At 35.1% G+C, this 18,676-nt stretch overlaps 1 protein-coding gene across 8 annotated transcripts in view; it reads left to right on the forward strand.

Moving 5' to 3' along the window:
- FBXL13 (F-box and leucine rich repeat protein 13) overlaps positions 1 to 18,676 on the forward strand; it is a 94,088-nt gene that overhangs the window by 54,241 nt on the left and 21,171 nt on the right. For 7 of the 8 annotated variants that reach the window (XM_042792862.1, XM_032996303.2, XM_032996307.2 and 4 more), the window contains 5 exons: positions 6,985 to 7,083; positions 7,712 to 7,829; positions 7,986 to 8,148; positions 10,965 to 11,084; positions 12,108 to 12,234. In XM_042792862.1, the coding sequence (XP_042648796.1) occupies positions 6,985 to 7,083; positions 7,712 to 7,829; positions 7,986 to 8,148; positions 10,965 to 11,084; positions 12,108 to 12,234 (627 nt within the window). The remainder of the gene's footprint in view (positions 1 to 6,984; positions 7,084 to 7,711; positions 7,830 to 7,985; positions 8,149 to 10,964; positions 11,085 to 12,107; positions 12,235 to 18,676) is intronic. The other variant, XM_032996306.2, reaches the window with a different exon arrangement.

The raw sequence follows: 18,676 nt of genomic DNA on the forward strand, positions 1-18,676 counted from the left end.
CCACAGCTTCCTCCATCTTGGGTTTCCCCACGATTCTGGAACAGTGCTTAATGATTATGACTGAGTGCTTAAGTGAACAGTTAAACCAAAAAAAAGCATCAAATTTCACCACTGTTGCAAAAGCATTTTAGTAAGATAAAATTCTTTTTTTCCCCCCTCATTGGATGAACTAAACCAAAGGGAACTTCTGCAAGGCTAATGTTTCAGAATTAGTTAGAGAAATGTAGTGAAGCTATAGTATAAACATTTAAGTTATGATAAAAAGTGTTCTATAGAGCAGAATATATATTCTACAGGATTTTTTTTTCTCTTTTTTATGTTTCCTGGTTTTCCTTCATTTTAGCATTACCGTTCTTTTTATACGAGTTCTTACATTGCCATTACTACTGTAGGATTTGAATGTCTATTTAGAAAGCCCATCTGTAAAATGCTAATGATATTGCAAGTGGCAGCTTGAGGACCAGTGCATTTAAAGAGATTGTTAAAACATGGTTAGGCAGAAAATTGGGAATTAAACACACATTTTCTAGTCCATTGTCATAAAACAAGGCAGTCTTTCCTTTGACTATTATATGAATACATGGTAGTAATACTGTATGAATTGTAGGTATGGGTTTTTTTGCATAAAATCTCAGTAATGAAGGTTGTGTTGTTATGACACAGGTGGTAAATATTTTCATTGATGAGTTTCAAGACATTTTCATAAAAATATAGAGATTCTCTTGTGTCCTGCTCAAAAGGTGTCTTATTACACCATTGATATTCTTGGAGAATTACCTAGAAAGTGTAAGATTTCTTTGTTCTGTTTCTGAAGCTGAACAATATAGGTGGAAAATTTTCTGCTATTAGACACAAAACTGAAATGATGGAAGGGCATAAAGCAATTGCATGTCATTTACCAACATTTTAGATTGAGATTATACAACTAGAACAGTTTGATGAAAGATATTTTCAGTTAAATTAGAAACATGAAGATTTTTTAAAAAATTGACTTTTTTTTTTGATGCAAACATCTATGGCTGCTTTTCAGACTGGAACTATTCTGGCCCAAACTGTGTTAGAGTGGTTTACCAATTGTTGTATTTTACAACAGCTGGATAAGAGATCACAAGCTGCTGGGAAAAATAAATTTGACCCTTTCATTTCTTGACATCCTGCTGTTTGTGGGGATGTCAGAAAAGCTATTGGCAAATGAGTAGGCTTCACTGGTTTTCACCATTTGAGTTCCTCCTGTTCTAGCTGCATTGGGAGAACTCATTTTGGCAGCTACTGTCAAATTCTGGCTTCTTCAGACATACCAAGCAGCAAAAAGGGGCCATCACTTGGGCAGAAAATCTGAGCCACGTTCTTTATTTACTGAAGAAGAGGACTGATTGTTTACATGTCCTGAGTAGAAACTTATATAACTGAAGAATACTTTATTATAACTTACACAAGAACCATTCTATATTTTTAGAAATATGTTCATTTGGGAGTATGTTAATATAAGCTTTTTTTGAAGAGTGGAAAATTAAAAGAAAAATAACATATGGAGGCAAGCCATCAATGTAATGTGCCAAACATCTGAAAGGATGTCACAATTTGTTTTATCATTCTTGACAAATACAGAATAAAAAAAAAGATAGCCCTTTGTGCACCACAGGAGTACTTACTCAGTCCTGAACACTGATTTTTGAGTTTTTGCACTCACAGTGCATTGACAATACTAGAATCATAGAATAGTATTGCTTCAAAATCCCTTCTGTGCTGAGACCGTGTTCTGCTTTGCAGGGTGGATTCCACAAATATGGTTGGTTCAGGGGGAGAGAGAAGAAATTTTAAAGCAGTACTAGATGTGTAGCAAATAAGCCAAAACCTGAATAAAAATTCTTTGTGTTCCTATTCTTTGAAATTAAGAAACTGTAAAAAGATTAGATTAAATTAATATTTACATTCTTACAAGCATTTAATAATTTCACTACATCTATTTTCTCAATATGTGGGGACAAATCTTTAGTTGTGGTTTGCTTCATGTTTTGATGTACTTTCATTTCAGATCACAGTATACTAGAATAGAGTTAAGAAAAAACCTCAAATCAGTCACTAATACATTAGACTGAAAACTACTCACAGCCAAGGAATTATATTTTATGTACAATCATTGCATTAACTTCTGATCCTGTACATGCAAGAAAAAGAATACATTTATAAAATTATATTGCTGAGTTATGCAGGAAAAGTCTGTTTTACAGAATTTTATAGGATCTAAGACTCATAATAACCTTCAAAAAATCCTCACAATTGGTTTGAAGAAGGTGGTTTAAGTGGGATTTTACGGATCTGGAGCAGAGAATGCAGTATTAAATTCCATAAGTATCCTAACATTAATTGTCGGGTCAAGCTGTTTGCTCTTGAGGCAATCTATTAAACATTGAATTTCCACGTGAGTTAAGAAAACAACTGTTTTAATAAAATGTGCACAAAATTTCTTATTACACCTTATCTTCAAGAGAGCCTGAAGTTTCATAGATAACTTATAGGGGCTTTGGAAAAAAAATTTAAGATTTTATTGTTCTAGGAATAAAGGAAAATAAGACAAACTCATATGATATTGCAGCATCATCTAGATGTAGACTAATTTAAATTGAATCTTTTCTGAATGCATGTTTCACACTGGAACTTTCTCAACCTGATGCCTGAGATCCATTGTCCAGCTTTAAGTTAAAAAAGCAGTTCAAGTGAAAAAAAATTTGAAGCAATCTGTGCAGGGGTATTATTAGCTGCTTAAGTATAATTATTTTTGGCTTGCACGGAGGAAAACACTAAATTGCTGCTATTTTTAGTATCAAATAGCTATGTTAAGCAAACAGTTTTTCCGAACAAACAGACCAAAAGTCCTTGAGGTTGCAGTTAACATTATGCAATCAGTACTGAATTCCAGAAACAGATAAGCTTCTTCTGTCCCTCAGCATTATTGAGTTTGATCTGATTACCTGCTACCTACTATCTATCCTTTTGAGAATAGGAATGTCACTTAATTTTAGCTGTGTAACCTAAAGTGGTGCCTAGAAAATTACCTTAATTTATCTATATAGCAAATAGAGAGGAAGAGAGGTCTACAGAGGTGATTCAGACTTTTTTCAGGTCTGACCTGTCTTGGGATCTTTCTTGCTCTTTGCTGTATAAAGATTCCAGGTTTCATAATTGTCTAACATAGACACCTCAGTTATATTCCTAATATCAGTGGAGTAAGCAAAGGCTTTAGCATTTGGAGTCTATTTTTTAAGTCACCATCAATATTATTGGCACTTTCTTGACTTAGCATTTTTCTTACCCATTTCGCCGATTTTAAAGTCCTCTCAACTGTGATTCCTCTTCTATAATTATCTGAACAACCTGTAAAGCTCTCAAATATTTATCTTACTACTCAGTTAAATGGATAACATTTGCAAAGTCAGGGTATTAACACTAGGCTCCTGAGTCTGCATTTAGGTTTTTTCAGTCATATTTTTAAAATCTTAGCCAAAGCAACATGTAATGTAACTAAGATCCATCATTTACCTGTATTTGCATCTGAATTTTAGGTACCTAAACATGAGAGAGCTGGTATTCCTACTCTCTATCTAACTGTGATCACCAGCCTAGGGAGGTACTCAGCTGTTAACAATGTGTTCATGGTGAAAAAAACAAACCCAGGAACAGCTGGCAGCAGGCCCCACTAAGCCTCATGCCTTCCTTTAGTTAGCAGTCATAGGAGTGAGTTATAGTTGGTTACAATTGATGCATGCATTTGAACTGAATCTTACAAAAATGTCCTCAGTTTCAACAATAAGCACAGCTGAATATGGCATGTTCTGCACTATCTCAGCTTTTGAGTGACTGTTCCTTGGAGGCAGAGTTATTCTCATTATAGCAAATCTGTTCAACAGTTACAAGGGGAAATCCTACTGTCATAACAGCTAAAGCATACTCAAACAGCTTAACAAACTGTGGCTGATTTTTTAGAAATGCAAAAACCTCAATATTCTTTTGAAAAGGCTTCACACTCAGGTTATAATGGACAGTGTTATTACCACGTATTACAACAAACTGTATGATGAAACATACCGTCTCTTCTATTGGGAATGGTTTGTTCATTGTAGTATATGGACTAAGAGCAAGACTCAATTACCAGAAATTCATCTCTCAAACTGAAATTTCTAGGGGGTGACTTGTTTCACTTCAACGTATTAAACTGCTTGGTGCGTGCTGTAGAAATGTGTTGTCTTCTGTTGCTGTGCTGCTTGAGAGCCAACGATGAGGAGGCCTGTTACAGGGTTAGGTAAACTCTTACTTGAATGGATTGTTCATGCCATGTTAAAGCAATTTGCACTTCTTGACCAGCAGAGAATGGAAATTTCCCAATACCTCCCTCAGGCAGCTGCTTGCATGATGTTCACAACTTAAACTAATCCTTTTCATACAGACTGGAGGGTTTGGGCTGAGGAAGCTGGAGATGAGATTACATATAGCAGTAGCGACTACAAAACTGCAGAATTTGGACAACTGAAATTCATATTCTATCCTGAGAACTAGCACCCATCTTTCCATGCCAACATTTTACCTTCTGGTGTTCACTACCAGTTGAAAAGAGGACTAGTACTGGTTGTTTCACAGTGATTTAGGGTGGGCAAACCCAACCTATCCATGCTGATAGGTAAGATCTGCAGTACTATCTGCAGATCCTCACTGATTCAACAACCACGTTCCTGAAGTCATGGTGTCCTTTTGTCCAGCAGACATGTCTCAGTTGGAGGGGGCGTGAGAGTGCACCAACAAGTTCTGCACGCTTTGACCAGCTTGTAGTTGCAAGATGGTTATGTTTTGTATAATCCTTTCCTGCAGCTTTCCCTCCTGTCTCCAAGATTTTACTCTTTTGCCTTCTTCAGGTCTTTATTACAATAGAGCTGTTTTCAGAGGAGCTTAATTCAGGGTTACACAGCTGCACCATATCAGACCTGATCTTGAACACAGGCAGCTGACAGAGGGTAGATGATGGGATTTATATCATCATGCATTACCTGTAAAATATTTCCTGTAGTTATTTTAATGGTAGGACTTTCACTCTGTCATTTTGCAGGCTGTTACAGACCCACTGTATGAAAAACATTCACACTACACTTGCCCTGAGCTTAAAACACATCAGACTGTTAGCATCCATAGTGCTAACAGTGCCGGTGCGTGTCATGAGCCACACCATTTTCTGTCTGTCTGGACATGAGACCTGCACAAACACTTTAAGCCTAAGAATACATTTAACAGACATGTAGCCAGTTCCCCTCTAGTGCTGACACCCCCTGCACAAGGGAACAAAGTGCAGAGTGTCACAATCCCTTACAAGGGAGAGACAAGACATTTAACATCAAAATATTTAAAACAATTTATAAAGAATCTGTTTAAAAGGTCACTTCAGCCTGAAAATAAAGAGCAAGCCAACCTGACCATAAGTTAAAAGATGGGGCATTATGCCAGAAGAGAAAAGACAGTCTGCCTTGATTATAACTTGAAGTCAGATACTCGGTTCATTAAAAAAAAAATCTCCCACTCGAAAAGAACCCAAACATTCAGTTTGCAAAAAGAAGAAGAGCCAGAAACGCAGTGTGTTAACCTCCTCACTCAATACTAGAGTGGAAAGAAAACAGGCTTGGCCCTTGTTTCCACTGATAAGTAGTTTTGGGGAGCAGTCAGATGTGCTACAAAGCCTGGAGGCTGCAAGTGCAAGAACTGAAGGCATCTTCTGCTAACATACTGACATGTGATGGGTGATTAGCTGTTGTTAGCTTCTGGCTTGCTTTTCTGTGACTATCCTGTCTGCTAACGGTGTCTGCTGTCAGACAACATATACATCTAAGCAAAGCCTGTGTTTTACACTGCCACTCCCCATAAGCAATGTAACAAAGCAAATCAGGCTTCTTCAGCAGCTGGAGAGGTGGGGTACAGCAAGAATCTCTCCTAGTATACTTTATCTTTGAAATTTCCTCCTTTGGATTTGTGTCTCCACAGGCCTTATTTGGTACCCAGGAGAACATGCCAGACTGCTTTTTTTGTGGATATTTTGCAAATGAACTCCTGGTGCAGAGCACGGCTGTAGTCTACGCTGCCCAATTATTATATTATGCAACTTAAAAACCCTGGGAAATAGTGAGATCTCTACATGCAGATGTCAGGGGGAATTATTTCACGGGGGGAATGGTTCATATCCATGTTGTCTGTAGAACACGGGGCTAAAAGGAAACTGTCCTGTGCTTTACACAGGATTTGTATGCCAAAGGAACTACTTTGTATGCCCAAGAGTGAATTGACATCTATTGAATTTGGGCGGTTGAAGAACTGCATCCCTGCAGTCACTCCCTGGAGTGATATAGGGAATAAACTGAATTGACAGATCCATCTGTCCATTCAGAGTTTTGCTGAATATTGTTCTGTTAGAGTACGCAGAGTTGATGATGTGGTCCTATATGAAGGATTCTGTAAAGGAGCACCATGTTACTGTGATTGTATAGGGATTTCTTTGTATCCCATCTGAATTTAACACACATTTTACTGTGGATCTGGAAAAATTAATGAAGATAGTTAACCACATTCAGGCCTTGCTTCAATCTAGATGTGAGCATCTGCCATGTGTGAATACCTCATAAAGTTGGGAAAACAAAGGTAGAAAGATGTGGCAGTGCCGTTCATTGCTACTCCCATAAATGGTGTTGACTGTAGAAATTGTTGTGCCTTACTTTAGTTTGCTTAGTAGACACATTTTTGGAACACATCCTGGATTTGGATTATGTTGTTAAAATTTCAGAATAATGTGTATACGTCATGGGTCTGTTTTTCTTTTAGTGGGATTAATGCATTTCTTATTTCAGTGAGCATTGATGTACCTACAATTTTAAGTATTGAAAAGATCTCAAGCCTTTCCTGTATTGTTTTTGTTAGGCTTGCTAAGACATAAATATTTTATTTCTTACTTAGATTTCAGTTGATGGCTTCAGAAATATTGCCAATGGCTGCAGTGGGATTCAAGATTTGCTAATAAACAAAATGCCAACTCTTACAGACAGATGTATTCAAGTAAGAAATTGACAATAAATCTGTACTTTGAGAAACTTTCTGATGTTGGAACTGGGTTATCCTCTCAACGGACTTTAAAGAAAGTTATGCAGATACAATTTACAGGGAAAATTTCTCCCTGAAAACATTTTTAAAAACTATTATCTAACTATGTTTATAAATCTAGCTCACTTGCCATCACTTTCAGAAAATCTCAGTTGTCTTCTTTTGCTGATTGTATGGCTGAATTATGGTTTTCCAGTTTATAAATGAGAGGTTTTTATTTTTTTCAGTGTTAAAGCAGATATAATGTATGGGAACAGCATTCTGCTACTGATTTTACCCATCAAAAAAGAATTTTCAGGCTTCTGCAAAAGTGATTGTTAACTAGATCACTGTCTCGGGTGTCTGCCATACTTCGTGTCTCCAGTTACTTACTTCTTTTCCTTTTGTTCCTAAACATAATAAATATATGGAGAATTTCAGTAGTTTATATACCACTCACTGGCTAGAAGTTACTGTTAAGATGGATTGTAAGTATTTGTTTGAATTTGTAACATTTGGTATTATATTCAGAATATTTGCTGATAGTTTGTTATGTGACAGCATAGGTATATGAATATTTTATTTCACCTTTTTCTCTTTGAAGGCTTTGGTTGAAAAATGTCAACAGATAATGTCTGTCGTCTTTCTTGACTCTCCACATCTTTCTGATGCAACTTTTAAAGCTCTTGCTGAATGTAAGCTTGTCAAGGTCAGCATTGAAGGTTAGTATAATAATTCACAAAGTTATTAGGATTATGTATTTTTAAAATTCTTCCAGATAATTTCAAATAAATCTTTCAGCTGATTTCAGTGGGTATTTAGATCAGGCCTTTAGTCTATGTCAGATGTATAACTCATGTCTTCATATATTTCAACAGGGAGTAGCCAAATTACTGACTTAAGTTTCAAATTGATGAGTAAGTGCTGCCCATACATCAGGCACATTCATATGGCTGATTGCCAGAAGATTACAGATGCTGGTCTTGAGATGATTTCACCATTGAAGTATATTCTTGTACTGAATATATCAGACTGCATAAGGTACTATATCACATCCATATTTCTGTAAACCACTGCAAAGGAATTCTATTAATTATACTCGTAGTAAGTCCTGTTAGCACATCTTTAATTTTAAAAATAAATTATTAGAATGTTAATACATGTATCTAAATATTTTAAAAAATATTCTATACAACTAGTTTGTTTGTTTGTTTGTTTTTTTCTGTATCATGTTTTGAAAAATCCATTCATTATTACTCCAGTTCAAGCAAAAAAAATCAACTGTACATGTAATATTACTTAAGAGCCATGGTATATTTTAGTGCTGGAATGTGGCTGTGAAGGAGATGAAAATGATAACCAAAGACAATTCAAGTGCCACAACTCTATTAAAATTTTGATATTGTTTAATTTTGTGAATTTAAAAATAATACTTTATAACTATTTAATACTAAGATATAAATAGGATATATTTTATGTGAAGACTATTTTCCATTTCAAGTGTGTCATGTATCAGTAGAAACAAAGACAAATGAAAGATCTATCAAAGCTGCACATTTGTTCCCTGTTTTATGGCACAGTGATGGAGTCAAGGGTGCGAGGGAACAGGGTAGGCAAAACCTCCAAACATTTCAAAATCAGCAGACCTATAAAATAATACAAAGAAGCTAGAATTGCTGCTTATCTTAAAATTTCTGATGTCATGTGAAGTTTTAGGGATTCTGCTTTAAATGTGTAACTAGAGTAATTTTTGTGCCTGTTAATGCTGTATAAAAATCTGAAAACATTGCGTGTAGATGAGCTGAGAAGTTCTGGAGTAATACCATGACATCATGTTGTAGTTCAGCGGTGCAGATGGGACAGCTGCCTGCATTTTCTGGTTTAACATTTAGAAAGCTGGATTTTCCAGTCTGTTAGCCAAATCTTGGGCTGTGAGTGTGTTTGCACGTGTCTACTGTCTCTACTGCTGAATAATTGCTGAATTACCTTAACAAAACTTTTTAAGCAGTTGTATAGCTAATGTAAAACTATTATATTATTGCTTTTGCAGACACTTACGAACATTTCAGCATTAACAAAGTTATGGATTGCAACATATCTAAACTTGGTAAAGAGTTTCGAGAGATGTGAAACTACAACAGGGAGATCATTACTACTATGTTTCTCTTATTTGGACAGTGTGTTACTATAGAAATTCATATTAAGATTTAGAATATTTAGAAATTTCTCATAGAAATAAAGGGAAGCACCACGCTGGTGGTAGAAACTTAAGAACATATTTTGAAATGCTTAGCCATCTTAGTGCTCTTAACAGTTTCCTTTTTTTCATTAGCATTTTATCTAATTTTTTCTACCTTAAGTCATATGGAAAATTTTTTTGAGAAATGAAAGGGACAGAAAGAGCAAATCTAACAATTCAGAATTCTTAAATGGCAGGAAATATTTGACTACATGTGAAAAGCTAAGAAAGAAAATTAACCGATCATGATCATTAGAATTAAGAAATAATAAAGAGGTGAGTAAAAAGGTGTCTGAAAATGAACACAGGCAATGTGGTGGCACATACTCTTGGCACATTTTCCCAGTTTAAGTATGTTTTCTTAATGTATGATAAAGCAGTGTGTGGCCTGTGCTCTTATACAGTTAATCAGCTGACTAGAGAAATTTAGCATGTGTATTCAGAGCACAGTTATTTCAAAAATTATGATGTGGATATTTCAGCCTTCAAACCCAATGTGGTTACAGAATATCTTTTTTCTTTTTTAAAATTCAGTTGACTCTATTGCCAGACTCTGCATGCCTTACAGACTTTATGCAAGTTAATTATTCCAAAAGTATTCCTTTAAAATGTATATATCTTGAATGAAAAACAACTGCACTGTGAAATAACACCAAAACTACCACAGTGGTTGAATTGTTGCAGAGTGATTACTTTAACACTTTATGAATTATAGCTTCATCTGTAGCTTGTGGTTACACAATGAGGCTCTGTTCAGGTTATCGTTTTATTAGTAAAGATATTCTTACCCATGTGTTTCTGGGACTTTGGGATTTGCAGTGCCTCTTTGTGCTGCAACAAACTGTGCAAGTCAAAATATGATTCTGTCCTACAGAATTCTGGGTTTAATTTTTTATTTGTCAGGGAACACAGAAGAAATACTGGGAAAGAATTTAAAAGCTAAGTGTACAGTAATGTTAAACATACCAGAGATATGAACTGTATTGAAACACCCAAGTTGTAGTCAGCTCTCCAACCCTCTCAACTTGGCTGAAAGATTTTCTAGCTACTTAATTTTTATAGCCATTGTGTATAAGTTAGTTGTATGTGAGATATTCAATGAAAATATATGAAACATTCCAAGTAAGAACTCAGGTTAACTCTCCATGCAGATGTACAGAACAGCTACTACATACATGTACTACCTATGACTTTTGCTTCTGTCTATAAGATAACTTTCCCTTTAAATTATTTCAGATCCTTAAATTAATGAAGCTATTAATACAAATATTACTCAGAAATGTTTAAACAGGTTCTGATACTTTCTACAAATGTTTTCCGAGCTCTGTCTTTTAGACTGCTGTCATATCTAAGTGTTGGAACTAATGGAAGTTCCCATAATCTCCAACAGAGGCTTTTTTTCAGAAAGTTCTGGTTTTCAGCAGTTCCAAAGAGCAGCATCTTTCTAATCAAGCCATTAATTATTCTGACTCCTTTTTGGTTTTAAAATGCTATTTTAAAAATACCATTATTAATTTCTGCTTATCTACAGTGTAGGCTGCTGAATGCAAATTGTATATTGATTTGTACAGAGTAGGAAAAATACATATTATAAATATTGCCTACATTTCTCTTTTAGAATCAGTGATGGAGGTGTAAAGCCATTTGTACAGGGTTCTTCAGGAACTAAGCTGAGAGAGCTGAATTTGGCTAATTGTATCCGTGTCACTGATGCTTCTGTCACAGAAATAGCACAAAGGTACCATAGGCCAGTACAGTATTTTTCTAGTGCGGTTAGACTTTCAACATACTTATAATGTTAATGTTCTTGATATGTTAACAAATGGGTAAGATTATACAACCAATTATGTACAGAAAATTGTACTAGATAAATGACTAGTCCCTTTTGGCATTGTGAATCTCTTAAAAAATTATCATTATATGAAGAGGAATTAATAAATATAAATATCAAAACCTGAGGAGTCTTAATTTAAGGGGGAAAAAAACTGCTTAAATGATTGTTGTCAGTGACAAAACTGCATTAAAAGTTTTGTATGTATAAGTCACATTTTTGTAAACTCAGTAAATACTGATGTTTGCCCAAGCAAAAAGCACTCTATTGCTAAACTTTGTCAATTCCAGTTCCTCAGCAGTACTGGAATAGCTGAGCATCGCTGAGTGTAAGTGCACTGTTTGAGGAGTCACATTTCTCAGGTCTTCTCATTTGGTTATGGGAACATATATATAGTTTACAGTGCTTACTTACACAGTAAAATTCAGTCTCCCATGTATGGTCAGTGAGTGCTGATTTGCAGAAGCTATCAATGTCTTCATTTGCTGTGTATCATTGTTTGTGCAGCTGTAGCTGGGTGTGGGTGCAGCCATGGGGTCCTGAATTCTGCCACCGCAGTGAGCTTTGAAGTCCCTGTGCAAGATATAAGGGATTTGGAAATGGGGACCAGTTAAGCATCAAACAAATTTAAAAAATACTTTTATTGGTAATACAGCTCCTTGATTTCCATATTTTGATTTAATTTTATTGCTGCTCATGGTTTGAAATATTTGCAATATTTATGCATTATGAGCATAATCCTTGGAAATGCCTATGTAATCTAGGTATCAAAAGTCTAGTATAATTCCATGGGTCTAGAGTGCTTATTTTCATAGGTCCCCTGAAAAAAACTTAGCAACCTTATTACAAAAATGTACTTGCTATACTACATTTCTGTAACAAAAGTGGAAAGATGACATTCCTGTTGGGTTTTTGTTTATTTTTATTTAGATGTCATGAATTGACCTACCTAAGTCTGTGTCACTGTGAAAAAGTGACTGATGCTGGAATTGAAGCTTTGGGAAATATGTCATCGTTGATATCTATTGATCTCTCTGGAACCAGCATCTCAGATATGGTATATATACATGATTAAAGAATGAAGAATGTGTTTATTGTTTATCTAGGTTTTCTGAAAAAATACCATAAAAATCCACTCATTTAAAAACTGGCATGGATATGAAACAGCAAAGTTGCAGTATCATGAGAACATATTTTAGAAATGTATATAATAAATATTAGCACATGGATAGGCAGTATTCAAGGGAAGGCAATTCTTACGTTGAACAATTCTCACATTTGAAAAAGAGAAGTCATCAAAAAGAGAAAGTTCAGCTGATGTGAAACTGATCAGAGAAAAATGTTTGTCAAACAGAAATTTTTTGCTCCAGGATGATTAAACCTGAGGAAAACTGGAAGGAAAAAAAAAAAGTCATTTTTTGCAATTTAAATTTCTAAAAATTGTGTTTTTCCTGAACTAGATTTTATGGTGAAAAATCCTGAATGTTAGCTTTAGCAGAGTCACTGCTCTACACTGTGGTCTAGAAAATAATTGCTAGTGAAAGAATTACTAACAAGGTATCTTCAATGTGTCAAATTGCTAAGAGTCTGGAAAGCAAAATAGTAAATTTGGAAGCCAGGTTAAACATCGCAGGCCTCCCCACATTAGATACTCTTGGCAGGTCCTGCCTTGCGCACAGAGTTCAGAGCCAGTTCTGCTATTTCTTTTACTTTTTGGGCAAACTCTTTTCACTGAACACAGAAACCTAGGAGAAACTTTGTGAAGAAAACTTGCCATAGAGACTAGTCACTGTTCCAACAGAATTTTGACCAAGAACTTTATTATTTGGGTCTAACACAGAGTTTGTGCAAAAGTAATTAAAAAGTTTAAAAAACTAAATAAAATGCCTGTATCTTTTACGGACGCCTGAAAACAAAATTAAGCTAAATAAAGAGTGTTGGAAAATCCAAGAAGACTTCATTTAATGTTATCATATAAAATATCATAAAATTATATCTGAATGAAATTTATAATGTCTTAAATTACAGTCCCACAGTGTTTCAACATAAGTGCTTTCTTTCTCCTTGCCTGCCACAGCTAGTCCTTTAAAATGTTGTGTTGCTTCTTACTCCAGCTTTCATACAGCACAACCCTTGACCTTGGCAATATGCCAAGCTCTTCTGCTTACTCTGCATTTCTAAGGCTTTCAGTTGCCTCCCTCCCACCAGACAGACAAATTGACCTGGAAATTGACCATTTATCATTTTTGTAATTTCTGACCCGATTGCTTGCACTAGCTACAAAACTTACGGTTTTTGCTGTTCATTGTGTTTTCTGTATGTGACATTCGTGCATGTATAAAAAATACATTTTCTAATCTTCAAACATGATTTGATAAAAGAAATCTAGCAGTCTGCTTTGCAACAAGCTCCTATTTGTATGCATTGACTTTATATTATGCATTTTATTAGCATATAGATGAAGTTGTATTAAGACATCTTTCAATTTAGACTAAGTACTGTTGCCAAATTGCTTTAAGAATGTAGCAGAGAGCACAATGTTTTATGTGCAGTAATCAACACTATTATGCTGTGCTGATAAAGAGAAATTGTAATTCCTGCAGTCTGTGCAGTAGATCTCTGTTGCTTTTGTTGTCTTGCAATTTAGTGTGAAACATGTAGAATGTGCAACATAGATTTGCACTTCACAGGAGAATTTTCCTTTCTAGTTTTTTAAATAATGGCAGAACCATTCTGCCCATCAAAGCAGAGCAGAATTTACTGAAGTAAGGATGACATATACCTAAGGAAAGGATAGAGGAGAGAAAATACAGTAGAGTCAGATCTTCTTGCAGATTTGTGCCTCAGATATGACTAATTTAAATGTTAATCAAAATGGAAGGTTTTTTCCACTGTTGGTGCCTCCCTCTGTAGTTTCTCTGGTGCCAAATAAGTGAAATGTTCCTGTTGCAATCTGTCTTTCATTCAGGGAATATGTTGCATTTGGAATAAATACATTGACTCTTAGAACTTTCCTGATGAGATCTTGTTAATAAACTAAAAATATTTACAGTACCCTGTAGACTCACAGTAATTAAAATATGCAATGGCTAATAAGAAATATAGCACTCATCTCTCATATTTGGAGAAGTTTATTATCCTTGTCCTGAGTCTGCTTGTCAACAGAAAGACTGGGGATTGAATACAAATAACCATTACATGTATTCAAATTTTGTTACTGTATAGAAAGTTATGCTTTTTACATTGAGAGAAAATGCCTAGACAAATTTGTAAACAGAACCTAGAATAGAGCACATAATTCATCACATGTTTAAGGTTCTGTGTACGTTTACATGTCTTGCTAAATAAAAATTGAAGATGATTCATTGACAGAACCATGAAGAGGATATTGACTTTATTAATATGAGAGACTGGAGGCATATTAAAGAAGTTACTGCACTTTTCTCGTTAGGGCTTTGACTATATTGCTCTTATTTATATAAAATACATAACATAAAATAAAACACAATTACCTTTAAAATATTTATTCACTCAGTTATTTTAGCATTCATCCTTTTGCATTTCAGAAAATATTTCCTTCTTTATTAAAAATTGAATTTTTAAAAATAAATTATCGCAGGTTTTTAAGTCTCAATAACCTTTTTTACTGTTGGGAAAGACATTTGTTCTTTTCTTGTCACTGCTAGGTACTACAAATTGGTTTCGTAGAGTTATCAACAACTTAAAAGAGACTTAGAAATTGAAAGATTTGCAGATTAGCGACAGCATTTTTTTTTAAAGATGCAATGACAGTGCAAAAAATGTTGAGTTTTTGAAAAAACTATCTTTAAATTCTTTGAGAAAACTCCTTTTTTTCTTGCTAGCCTCCTATCCTTCATTGTTTTCCCTCATCAATTGCTGTCCTAAACTCCCTGAAATAGGGACCATAGGTTTCCAGGTTTTAAATTGTGAGTATTGTGAATATTTTCACGAATTCATAGATAATACTGTAATCACACCTCATTTTAGATATCGCTATAAAGACATTTACAATACCTGCAAGGTGTTTAAGCTTCTATTATGGAGCTGAAAACACTGGCATTTAGGGCTAAACCCTATTAATCTTTCTTATAAAAGCAGTCCCAGTGACTCAGTAGAAATGCTTCCATGAGTTCGAGAAGCAATTTTATTTATAAGCTTTATTCTTATGCTCTCCATATTTTTGTTAAAATGTCTTGAACTTTTTCTGACGTCTATAGAATACAGCTTCGGCAGCTTTGCTCCAAGCCTGAGAGTCTGAAAGCATGCAGCTGCCTAGCTTTGCTCGTTCCAACACAAGCTGCTAATGCATATGGCCTGGATCACCCATCATCTTGGGACATAAAAAAGCCATTAAGTATAGAAGTTCAGGACATTTGAAGAAAGTGTCGTAAGTCAAGCAGGATTTAGACAGTCAGAAAAAACATAGCAAATAATAATAAAATGAATTGTTAAAGTAACTTAGTTGACTCCTGAGATACATATAGAGAGCATCCAGCGACAAAACCAGTATATGCCCTGGCATAGATTCAGGGAAGTTCAATAATATTAGTGATGAATTATATTCAGTGTAATAATGAAAGAGAGAAAAATAGCCTAAAACAAAAAATAGGTAAAATACTTTAAAAATTAGAAGAACCTTGATATACCTCTGAAATCAAAGATAAAAAGGAAATATGAAGTATACAGAGAAATATTCTTTGCTTCTGCATTTTCTTCTTCAATGACTGTCACGCATGAAACTCTCCCTCGCAATAATCTGAGGCCCCATTCTCTCTTCTAGCTGAAATGCCTCCTCAAGAATTATCTGTGGCATCAAGTCAGCTGATCAGGAACAGAATTTTTGTGTGCTGTGCTCTTTGAAGCTGAGGATAATTTGTAATCATTGGGATCTCTGGAGTAGTGGTTATATGGATACACAGTTAGCTCAACTTTCTTTTCCTATGCGTTTGTACTTAATGATCTTCAGATCCTGGCTGGTCTTGAAAGCCAGGCTGCAACATAAATATTTAGGAATATTTTAATAATAAGTTTCTAAATGGGGGGAGGGGGGAAGGAACCCCAAACTCTCATTTTGGCTTTCCACAGTTATCTAGAGTAATTTCTTTGCACTCTTAGTGAGATTCTGAATCTATGGTGACTTGAATCCATAGCCCAGCTCCACATTTTGGTCAGTTAGAAGATTAGGCTAGTGGGACTGAGTGAGAGACTTATTATCAGGTCTAATAAATATAACCAGCAACAGACTGAAAATGAATTATTTGCATTTGATTTTCAAAGGAAAGGATGTAACAAATCCCACGGATTCCCGAGGCAGGGAAAAGGAAATGTTAAAATATATTAAAGTGGGCTCCAAACTGAGGTGTTAGCACTCCAGTTTGCTTGGGAGAATAGAGAAAGGGAGAACTTGACTTGGAGAGTTAGCAACTTAATTCTACATAGAAATAAGAAGTACTAACGCAGAGCCATTACAATAGATGCCAGATGTGCTAACACCTTGAGTCCTGATGCAAATCAGTAGGAATTAAAGGTACTGGACTTAGTGTCAAGAAATGTTGGCAGCTGTATTTCATCAGTTATGACCTGGTCTAACTGCAAATGGTGTTAGGTATAGAAATTTAATTTTATGGTATGCGTTATACACAAAGTCATAGAGGGGGATTCTGCACTGCAATAGAAAAATGTCTCTACAGTTCCTGTAAACAGGTCCAACCCACCTGTATATTAGTTCAGGTATTGGAAATAGTATATCTACATTTTCTTAAGAGTTTACCCATTTTCCAGGAGGTTTTTGCTATCTGAAACTGAACTTTGTTCTGCTACATATGCATTGTTATTAGCATGGTAGGAATTACATTCTTCTCTTATAGTGTTTGATCCGTGGAACTGGTGCCTGACTGTGGCTAATCTGTGCAGTAATCTGAGCATTTTAGAGGATAAGAAGAGTCACTTAATATTAAATGGCTCCGAAATGGAAGGTGGGAGATGCCTCTTAAGAGCCGTCTTCCAAGATTGGAGTCACTTTGAGGTCAATCTGTTTGGTTTGGGGTATGAACAGGAAGCAACATCTGTATATCTCTGGAACATAAAGATACATTACAGATGCTGACCTTGAAGGTTACAAAGAGATATGTGAGCAGGAATCTCAGAAGAAGTTGAAAATAGCATAGCACATGGTTATTGTTAGTGAGGGACGGTACATTCGTTGCAGTCTGCTGTTGAAAGGCAGAGACTTGCAGTTTGTGAATATAAATAATAGAGTTGTTCTTTGGTATGCCTTGGCCTCAGATGACTTTTGTATCTAGCAAGTGAAGACCCTTACCAACTGGTACAGCTGATACTAAATTTCCCATCTAAAAAACCTATGGTGAAATAGTAATAATAAATAACATTCTGCAAATGTTTGTAGGCCTCACGTAATAAAGTAAAGGAAACAAAACAAAAATGTGAAAGTTGCTTGAAAAAAACAGCTGTTGGAGAGGAATAAGAAGTTTATTTTAAAGTTGTTTTCTAAATAGAAATGGTAATATACATGCTATACAAGAGAGGTAGGATAAAGTCTTCCCTTTCTCCATGGCAACAATAGATTGACCCAAGACACGAGGCGATTTTTTTATGTTAAAGGGGAAATACATTTTTGGAGATACATAAAGTGGGTGATCTTAGTCTGTAAGCTGCACAGTATTTGTTTGGCTAGCATCTATTTCCAGGAGTTCCAATGATAATACGATAGCTCTGACCATATCTTTCAAAAATATCGGGAGGCTTAGTATAGAAGATAAAAGTCTTTAGAAATAGGTCAGTATTCTAGCTGGGGATCTCTGATGTTATTTAGCAGGGAATATTGCTGAATAAATGAGGAAGTCTAATACAACTAGTGATAATTGACTCCTTTGTATATATGTTAGATACAAAAATAATAGTTAAGAATTTCATATAGATTAGATATATTCTTCCTGTGTAGAGCTTGTTTGAAGAGGTTTATTTTTTGAAATGTAAAAGTTCTGTAGCTTTTCTATTTAATATACAGTTCTTAATGACATTCTTTATCTTCCATGTCTTCACTCTTTCCATTCTCAGATCTGGAATTACTAGTGAAGCGCCTCAAAGGAGACCTTGATTTTCATTGAAAAAAATAGTTGTTCTGTGATTCAGTGTCACTCTAGTCATATAAAATGATTATAAATTAACTTTAAAGTCATAGCAGCATTAGTTGTCATGTAGCAAAAATATCTTTACAATATTCTTTAGTATTTCATTACCAAGTACATTAAAGTGGTGCCACTTTTAAATAAAAAAAAATGCAAGAAGAAATTATGTCCATAAGGTCACACCTACCTCTATCAGTCTCTGCCATAAGGAATTAAAGTTCTGACATAAACCCATTGGGGCGTAAGTACATAGCTGTTTGTTTTTGTCTTGAATAGGAGTGATATGGTCAACAAAAATTTGAAATCTACAGATTTTCATGAAGCTGTTGA

Source organism: Tyto alba, unplaced genomic scaffold (assembly GCF_018691265.1).
Source record: "Tyto alba isolate M040663 unplaced genomic scaffold, T.alba_DEE_v4.0 Super-Scaffold_2, whole genome shotgun sequence".
Taxonomy (NCBI): domain Eukaryota; kingdom Metazoa; phylum Chordata; class Aves; order Strigiformes; family Tytonidae; genus Tyto; species Tyto alba.